This window comes from Haliaeetus leucocephalus, unplaced genomic scaffold (genome assembly GCF_000737465.1).
Source record: "Haliaeetus leucocephalus isolate CR32 unplaced genomic scaffold, Haliaeetus_leucocephalus-4.0 Scaffold218, whole genome shotgun sequence".
In the NCBI taxonomy this organism is placed as follows: domain Eukaryota; kingdom Metazoa; phylum Chordata; class Aves; order Accipitriformes; family Accipitridae; genus Haliaeetus; species Haliaeetus leucocephalus.
The window spans coordinates 623,509-632,341 of record NW_010972654.1 but is presented as its reverse complement, the minus strand read 5'-3'; the positions used below and the strand labels follow the sequence as shown (position 1 = coordinate 632,341).

Below are 8,833 nucleotides of genomic sequence, written 5' to 3'. Positions count from 1 at the left end.
GGGCATCCCAGAGCAGCCTGTGCCGGGCTCCCGGAGGTGTCTCGGATAATGGCTTTCCTGCTGCCGGCCATGGGGTGAGGCTTCCAGAGCTGACAGCCCTGTGTCTGTCCATCTGCACGAGCCTTAGCTGAGCTCTCCCAGCTCTGTCCCAGGAGGTCCTGGAATTCCCTGGGGTCTCGGCCATGCCCCAGCAGCCCGCAGCCTCCAGCCAAGCGCAGCGGCAGCATCCCTGGACCAGGCCAGCCCCTTGCTGATGCCGAGGGGAAAATTCCTGCCCAGATCCCCGCGGGGGCTGCGCACATCCTGCGCTGACGTCTGCTTGGAGAGTGATGGATGGGTCCGGCTTGGCCCCTGGGGCTCTCGCCCGGCTCTGCCTTCCCGGGGCTCCAGGCACCTTTCCGTGGGAGGCTCCGCGCCGTTTGCAAGTGTTTATGGGGACCAGATGGTGCCGCGGGGCGAGGGTGACCCCTGACTGCGGGGTGTACAGGGCACAGGTCGCCTTCACACCTTCGTCCCTCTGTGGCTGTAATTGGGGACGGGGTCTCCTCATTCTGCAATGTGAGGGCAGCTGGGAGAGGCCGGAGGGCCCTCGCTCCCCACTCCTGCCCGACCCTGCCAGCCCCGAGGGGCAGGATACAGCCGGGGCGGGCGAGGAGCAGGGGCTGGTGCTGGGGGCCAAGGCAGGACCACCCGCCCGGCGTCTGCCTTTCCCCCCGCCGGCGGGTCGCATCCTGCCCTCGCATGGCGGCAGGGGCTCCGTCCCCAAGTAACGCCGAGGGTTTGCTGTCAGTGGCAAGGAGTTTGGAGGTCTGCGTTGCCCACGGAAGCGCCTGATTGCCACCGGGACTGCCTCGGTGTTTTGGTGACTTGCCATGGCCGCAAGCGCTTCTGCTGCTGAGCATGAGAGCTTTCGCTACTGGGTTTCAATCGCCCACCTTTCCCTTTGCCAAACGTCCCCTCGCTCCAGTCCGGTGGGGGTACAGAGCGAAATCTCCCCGTCCACCCCCTCCCCGCCTGTGGGCTTGGCATCAGACCCCAGCTGGAGCCATCCCCGGTGCCCAGATGAGCTCTTCGGGGACTCTTGGTCTTTGCTGCTCCTCTCCGAGCCCTGTGCTGGGGCAGCAGGTCCCGCCGGGGAGCCGGAGCCCCCCTCAGGGGCTGGTTCCCTTCGCCAGCCTCTCGTGAAGGGAAGCGGAGCAGCTCTGGCGTTTCCTCCATCTCCCCCAGCCTCCGTCGGTCCACGGGCCGCAGGAGGTCAGGGACAGCTCACCTCCGCAGCGTGTCCCCACGCGAGCTGCTGGTGGGGACCAGGGCAGCCGTCTCTCGTGCTCCATGCCAGCATCATCAGGGACAGGAGACGCAGAGCCCGGCGGCATTTCCAAAACGTGCCTGTGGTGCCAGCTGGCCCGTTTCACCAGCGCACCGTGATGCCAGGGGCTGCTGCTGCCCCAGAGCCATGGGACTCGTGGCCACACGCAGACCCCGGTGGCCGTGGAACCAAGGGAAGGGACGAAGCCACCGGTGCCTTGCGGGCAGCTGCCTGCTCCCGGTACGGGCAGCCAAAAAAGGCAGCAGCCGGCCGGGCGCGAGCGTCCGTGTGCAGGGGGAGGGAGCAGGCCTGGCAGCTGGCGATCGGAAAATGTGAGGCGCACTCCTGCCTGCGGGATGGATGCAGGAATGCGCTCAGCCGCGGTGCTGCTGACCGACTGCCCGCAGCCCCCTGCCCGCGTGCTCCGGCAGGCAGCCGAAGCCCAGCTGCAGCCGACGCCGTGCACCAGCATTTCACCGTTCATCGAGCCATTTAAAGGTTTTTTAAACCCTTCCTGCTGCAGTAAATGAGCCCCAGGCGCTGCTTACCTTGACGCTTGCATCCTCTGCCCCGAGCACAGAGGAAGGGGCCGTACATCCCCTAAGAAGCGCAGCCCGTGGTCGTGCAGGGCACTGGCGTTGGAGGTCCGACCCCACTCAGCTCACTGCAGCTTTGGGGTTCGGTCATTGCCCTCCCAGCCTCCACCATCCCGGTGCACCCATCTCCAGCCCTGTGCCACCCTGGCCGCTGGCAGCGTGTGTGCCTGGGCAGGGGGATGGACATCACACAGCTTTCCTACCCCCTCTCTCCTTTTTTACCACCTCCCCCCGACACCCAGGGGTGCATCTGCTTGAAACGGTGTCCCCTGCCCTCACACCACTTCCCTCTGCTCCCCTCCAGGACATTCGCAACACGGTGGGCAACATCCCCATGGAGTGGTACCAGGACTTCCCGCACATCGGCTACAACCTGGAGGGCAAGAAGATCTACAAGCCCATCCGGAACAAGGACGAGCTGGACATGTTCCTGGAGAAGATGGAGAACCCTGACTACTGGTGAGCGGGGAGGGGAGGGCCGCCTCGGTGCACAGCGTGAAGTGTGTGTCCGTCCACATCAGGGCTTGAAACACCCTGACTCCCTGGAGCCTGGGGCTGTAGAGCATAAGCTGGAGAGCTCAAGGTCTCCCGTTGTGACTCCTTGTGTGTGGCTTTGGGAGCTCAGGGCTTCATGGTCATGGGGCTCGTACCATCGTCAGGGATGGACGCTGCCATCCAGCCCTAACCCTGCCTTGTTCGGTTCCCTGCAGGCGAACAGTCCAGGACAAGATGACGGGTGCAGACATAAAGCTGACAGACGAGCAGGTGGACCTGGTGCATCGGCTCCAGAAAGGGCAGTTTGGGGATGTCCACTTCAATCCCTACGAGGTAGGGTCATGGCACACCCTCTGCGCTTGCTCCGAGTGCTGGGTTGCCCCAGGACGGGCAGGGTGACTCGGGTCTGTGTCTCTGCAGCCGGCTGTTGACTTCTTCACCCACGAGGTCATGATCCACCCGGTGACGAATCGCCCAGCGGACAAGCGGAGCTTCATCCCTTCCCTCATCGAGAAGGAGAAGGTGAGAGGTCTGACAGCACCTTGGGCGAGCTGGGAGCACAAAGCCGAGCTCTGCCTGCGACTGCAACCCCCACCGCAGACTACAGCGCTGAAGGCTGATGCCTGCGGCTGCTCTCCTGTCCGGCAGTCCCTGCCATGGCTCATCCACCCCCACGACTGTTCCTGCTGCAGCAGTTCATGTCCACTTGTAAACCCGTGCCAAGTCCTCCGGTCCTGTGCAGCCCTGTCGGGCTCCCAGGGCTTCAGAGCTGTGCCTAGAGGCATTTGTTTCCTTCCTCACATCCTACGCCTCCTCCTCCCCAAGCCTCCGGAGTCCTGTGGCTCCTGGGATTGACCTCTCCCTGCCCCACAGGTCTCCAAGCTAGTCCACGCCATCAAGATGGGCTGGATCAAGCCCCGTAAGCCCAAGGACGACACACCTACATACTACGACCTCTGGGCCCACGAAGATCCCAACTCCATTCTGGGCCGTCACAAGATGCACGTCCCAGCCCCCAAGATGAAGCTGCCTGGGCACGAGGAGTCGTACAACCCCCCGCCCGAGTACCTGCTCAGCGAGGAGGAGGTAAGGGGGGGCCGTGCGCGGCCAGGACCTGCAAGGGAAAGCTCCAGGCACCTGGGGGGCTCAGTAGGTGCCGGGACCCGAGGGGGGGCTGTGCTGTGCCGGGGAGGGCAGTGGGGAAAGTGTTGCGCCTCGGAGGGACACCCTAGAGACCACATTGTGTCGAGATGAGTCGAGACCTTGCAAGGAAAATGAAAGCAAAGGTTCCTCAGCCCCCTGAATCAAAACAGAAGAAGTGGGGCTACCTCCCAGGGAGCAGGGTGTCCCTGTGACAGCAAGGTACAGCCTCCAAACTAAACTACTGCGGGCGTCTCCTGGTGCGGGGTTCATGCTGGCTCGCTCAGCCCAGGGGCTGGGCGGGGGGGAAAAACAGGCAGCAAAATCCTGGCAGGCTGAGGAGGGCTTGGCTGGAGGCAGACAGGGGGGTGCTGGGGCAGAGAGGGGTAAGTGCGGTGTCTCACGGAGCAGCACGGCGCTGGCCAGCGAGAAACCAGCTCGAGGATGGTTTTTGCTGGGCTCGGAGAGGGGATGTGCCGGGGCACCTCGCCATCCGGGGTCCCTGCCAGCCCTGCTGACCCGGGGTCCCCTCCGTCCCGCAGAAGCTAGCCTGGGAGCAGCAGGAGCCAGCCGAGAGGAAGCTGAACTTCGTGCCCCAGCAGTACCGGTGCCTGCGGGCAGTGCCTGCCTACTCCCGCTTCATCCACGAGCGCTTCGAGCGCTGCCTGGACCTCTACCTCTGCCCACGCCAGAGGAAAATGCGGGTAAGGGCTTCTCCCGCCCCACCACCTGGGTGTCCTGGGAAAGTTTCAGACTGGTCTCTGCTTGATCCTGCGTATGCCTTGATGCCACCCAGCTGGTCAGGGGACCGCGATGCTCTGGGGCACAAACTGCTGCTCCTAAAGGGCTCTTGCCCCCCACCTACCCGCAGTGCCAGTCCCAGCTCGCCGCAGAGCTCCTGAGCTGTGATGAGGGCCGTGCCCATGCTTACAAAAGTGCTGTCCTGTGATCTCCCTCTGGCTCAGAGCCTTGAGCCTGGGCTTTCCAGCCGGAGCCTGCCCTGGGGCTGCAGGGCTGTACAGCTCATGCACGCAGGGCACCAGCACCAGTGCTGGGGGAGCCGAGGTTCTGCCTGGTTGTGCCTCACCGCCTGCGTCTCACAGGTCAACGTGGACCCAGAGGACCTGATCCCCAAGCTGCCGAAGCCGCGGGACCTGCAGCCCTTCCCGACCACCCAGGCCCTGGTAAGTGGATGCACGGAGCCGGGGAGGGGGGGCTGCCCTGCATGCCCGTGGCAGTGAGCTGTGCTCAAGCCAGTCCTGGTGAGACCAGGTGTGCCCACGCACCCATAATGGCTGTTCTGGGCACAGCTGCTGCCTGTTAGCCCCAGAGGGAGACCACCAGCCCTGCGGCCCGTGTTGGGCAGAATCAGGCAGCGATGGGGTCCTGCCTGCAGCAGGTGAGGCAGGACTGGGATCAGCACAATTGCGGATGGGCAGAGCAGAGGACCTGCCCCAGGAAAAGAGCAGGGCCCCGGGTCTGGTCATGCCACGGCTGGGGGGGTCGGCAGCACACAGATCTCTAGAGACAAATGACCCCAGGCCCCCTTTCCCTCCCTCCTTGCTGAACCCGGGGCAGTGTGGGGAGGTCCCCACAGAGGAGCCGCTGGGCTACGTGGGACCCTCACCCACCTCCCGTCTCCTTCCCCAGGTCTACCGTGGGCACACCAGCCTGGTGCGTTGCCTCAGCATCTCTCCCAGCGGGCAGTGGCTGGTGTCAGGTAAGGCTTCACTCCCCAGACCGGGGCATCCCAGACGCGCCGGGTGCCACTAGCCTGGCCCCAGCGCCGGAGCTGGTCCCGGCGTCACCCCATGCCAGCATGGGGCTTGGGACTGCCGCCCTGTACGTGCGTGAAAGCTGGGGCTGCCGGGGAGCCTGCCAGCGTGCTCCACCGGTGCACGGCCGTGGGAGAAGCCTGGGCAGGAGGAGAAGAGCAGTCCCTGGGAGTCCTGTGGCTGCCCACGCTGGCAGCGTGCGTCCCCCCAGCCTGCGGCAAGGCGCCTTGCCTCCAGAAGGCTCCGTGGGTTTTTCCAGCCGCTCTCGGGACCCCACCCAGGAGCCTGCGTCCCTCCCGCTCAGCAGTGGAGAAAGTGAGGCTGGAGGAGCGAACGGCAGAGCCCTGCGCGGCCGGCCGGAGGCTGGAGATTGAGAGCAGATGGCAGTTTAACAGCCCACAAAGGCACATGTGCTTTTTATAGCGCTGGAGTTTCCAGGCTGCCAGCTCCTGGTGGCCGCGGTGTCGGTTGGTTGCACAACGTGGAATTCCTGGCCCCGGGCTGGGAAAGTGGCTGAGATCAGGCGTTAAAAATAACCCGACCTGCGGGGACACGCGCACACCGCCGGCTACCTGCTCCCGCCGTGCCTGCCCGCAGAAAAGCCTGCCCGGGGAGCTGCCTGCCTGCATCTCGCAGCTAGACGGGCCTGTGCCGTGCCGAGCCGTGCCGAGCCAGGCATGCTGCCAGCACGGCAGCTGCGCCGGGAGCCCTGCGCGTCGGGAGAGGGACCACGGGCAGAGACGCAGTGCTGGAGGGAGCGGGGTGGGGGCCTGTTCTCTCGGCAGCAGCCCCCGGTCACGTCTCGCCTTGGTGGTGCTGGAGCTGCTGCCGTGCAGAGAAGCTGCTGGGGAATCGCGGGCACTGCCGCATTCCTCTCGCTGCTCCCCAAAGGCTGCAAGCAGGGTCAGTGCGGGGCTGCTCTCCCCTACGGCTTGGGGACGTGCCCTGGAGCCCTGTGCTGCTGAGCCAAGCCGTGGCAGTCCCCTGCACGGTGTCCCTGGTGGGGGGGAGGGCGGACTGTACCTGGCCCTGGCCAACCCTGTCCTGTCCCGCAGGCTCGGATGACTGCACGGTGCGGTTCTGGGAGGTGTGCACGGCTCGCTGCATGAAGACCCTGCCCGTGGGCGGCGTGGTGAAGAGCGTTGCCTGGAACCCCAACCCCACCATCTGCCTGGTGGCCATCTGCGTGTGAGTGTCCCAGCGTGGCTTTCGCCATCCTCCAGCCAGCTGCTCCCTGAGCTGGAGCGGTTCCTGGAGTTCTTTCCCCAAAGCCTGTCCAGCCTCCAAGAAGCACCTATAAACTCGTGGCAGCCCCAGCAGCGAGGATGGCCACGCTCTGGTGTGCAAAGCCACCTCTGCTCGCTGTCACCTTGCCTCCCGCTTCGTTTGGTGGCCCTCATTCTTCTGTGGAGGAACCAGTCAGTCCCCACCATCCTCCCTGGGGCATTTGGGCTATGACAGAGCTCCGTGTATCCTCCCTCTTTTCTCTTTGCTGGTCTACAGAAGGGCCTGACTGCTTGCAGAGTCCCACACGTCCCTTCCCGTGGTCCTGGCCCTGTGCCAGGGCCATCCCGTGGCCCCACAGGGGTTTCCTCTCCTCGGTGGTGCCCTGACTCATGCACTCATCCCACGCCGCAGGGATCAGTCGGTGCTGCTGGTGAACCCCTGCCTCGGGGACAAGCTGCTCTACGGGGCCACCGACCAGCTACTCGAGTCCTACGTGGCACCGGAGGAGGAGCGGGTCCAGCCCGTGCAGTGGGTGACGGCCACCATGGAAGAGCACAGCAAAGGCATCCGGCTGGTTGTTCAGCACAGCAAGGTAGGGACGGGGCGGGGGGGGCCCTGTGGGAGCCAGGCTGGCCGGGGGGCTGCTCCCCGGGGTGGTGGGTGACTCCCTGGCAAGGCATGGAGCAGTCCCACCGATGGGTCTGACCCGTGTCCCCCTCCCCGCTCTCCGCAGGCCGTGAAGCAGGTGACCTGGCACGGCAAAGGCGACTACTTCGCCAGCGTCGTGTCGGACAACAGCAACATGCAAGTGCTGATTCACCAGACCAGCAAGCGCTGGAGCCAGAACCCCTTCCGCAAGAGCAAGGGGCTGGTGCAGTGCGTGCTCTTCCACCCCATCCGGCCCTACTTCTTCGTGGCCACCCAGCGCTACGTCCGCGTCTACAACCTTCTCAAGCAGGAGCTCACCAAGAAGCTGATGACAAACTGCAAGTGGGTGTCCAGCATGGCCATCCACCCTGGAGGTATGTGGCCTGCGTGTTCCCCAAGGAGCTACCGGGTCTTGTAAGCCAGTATGGAGCATCCCCCTCAGCCAGGCTGCCTGGGGTGCAGGCAGGACACCGTGGGGTTCACTGGCAACCCCAGTAATACCCTGTTCCCTCTCACAGGCGACAACATCATCTGCGGCAGCTATGACAGCAAGCTGGCCTGGTTCGACCTGGACCTCTCCACCAGACCCTACCAGCTGCTGCGGTGAGCCCCGGAGCTGGGGCCAGCCTCTGCCTGCTCCCCATTAACCTGCCCGCAGCCCCCCCCAAACCCCACGGGGCCCCTTCCCGGGGCTGTTTTCTCTCCGGGGACCTGGCAGCAGGATGGAGCCCGTTGGGGCTGTGCCAGGAGCAACCATCCCTGCCCAGTGTGTTGGTGTCTCACGGCTCTTCTGTGTCAGAGTGGGGGACGGTGACCACAGCTCTGCCGGGGCAGGCAAAGCCTCTATGGCAGGAGGTGCTGGGCTAGTTTGAGCTGCCCACAGTGGGTCCCAGTCTGTCCCAGCTGCCCTCTCCCCTCCCGTACATACGGTCATTCACAGCAGAGCTTGGGGTCCGTAAAGCCTGGCCGTGCGCAGACCCAGGTGCCCCAGCCAAGGGTCAGGACAGGAGCAGAGCGTCCCCCCCTTGCCCTGACATCGCGCCCGCTGTCATTGCAGGCACCACAAGAAAGCATTACGGAGCGTGGCCTTCCACAAGCACTACCCGCTCTTCGCCTCGGGCTCGGACGACGGGACCGTCATCGTTTGCCACGGCATGGTCTACAAGTACGTGGGGGGGCGGGGGGAAGCCACAGGGGTTCAGCGTTGCGTCCCTTCTCCGGCAAGCAGCAGCGTGGCAAAGCCCTGGAGGGGCTGCTGGGTGGGGAGGGTACGGTGTTGCCCTGTGCATCGGGGGGTGCAGCGTTTGTGGGGTGACTCCGGGAGGGGTACCCCAGGGAGGGAGCCCAAGCCCCGTCCTGACCTGTCTTCCTCCACCACAGCGACCTGCTGCAGAACCCATTGCTGGTGCCCGTGAAGGTGCTGAAGGGCCACGCGATGACATTGGACCTGGGTGTCCTCGATGTGCTCTTCCACCCCACCCAACCCTGGGTCTTCTCCTCCGGCGCTGACGGCACCATCCGGCTCTACACATAGCTGCCGCCCGGCGCCAGCACCCCCCCCTCATCCCAGCCCAACAGCAGCACCCCGCGGGCGAGGGGCAGCGCTGGGACCACCGCGCTCTGCCAGGAACATCGCTCCTGCG

General features: G+C 65.1%; 1 protein-coding gene across 3 annotated transcripts in view; it reads left to right on the top strand.

The window, feature by feature from the left end:
* The window catches only part of BOP1 (block of proliferation 1), a 66,551-nt gene extending 57,718 nt beyond the window's left edge, over window positions 1-8,833 (top strand). For all 3 annotated transcript variants that reach the window (XM_010566804.1, XM_010566805.1, XM_010566806.1), the window contains 13 exons: window positions 2,210-2,364; window positions 2,616-2,733; window positions 2,821-2,922; window positions 3,274-3,486; window positions 4,083-4,244; window positions 4,644-4,724; window positions 5,191-5,260; window positions 6,371-6,503; window positions 6,954-7,134; window positions 7,276-7,564; window positions 7,709-7,793; window positions 8,248-8,355; window positions 8,571-8,833. In XM_010566804.1, coding sequence (XP_010565106.1) covers window positions 2,210-2,364; window positions 2,616-2,733; window positions 2,821-2,922; window positions 3,274-3,486; window positions 4,083-4,244; window positions 4,644-4,724; window positions 5,191-5,260; window positions 6,371-6,503; window positions 6,954-7,134; window positions 7,276-7,564; window positions 7,709-7,793; window positions 8,248-8,355; window positions 8,571-8,724 — 1,851 coding nt within the window. In that variant the 3' untranslated portion in view covers window positions 8,725-8,833. The remainder of the gene's footprint in view (window positions 1-2,209; window positions 2,365-2,615; window positions 2,734-2,820; window positions 2,923-3,273; window positions 3,487-4,082; window positions 4,245-4,643; window positions 4,725-5,190; window positions 5,261-6,370; window positions 6,504-6,953; window positions 7,135-7,275; window positions 7,565-7,708; window positions 7,794-8,247; window positions 8,356-8,570) is intronic.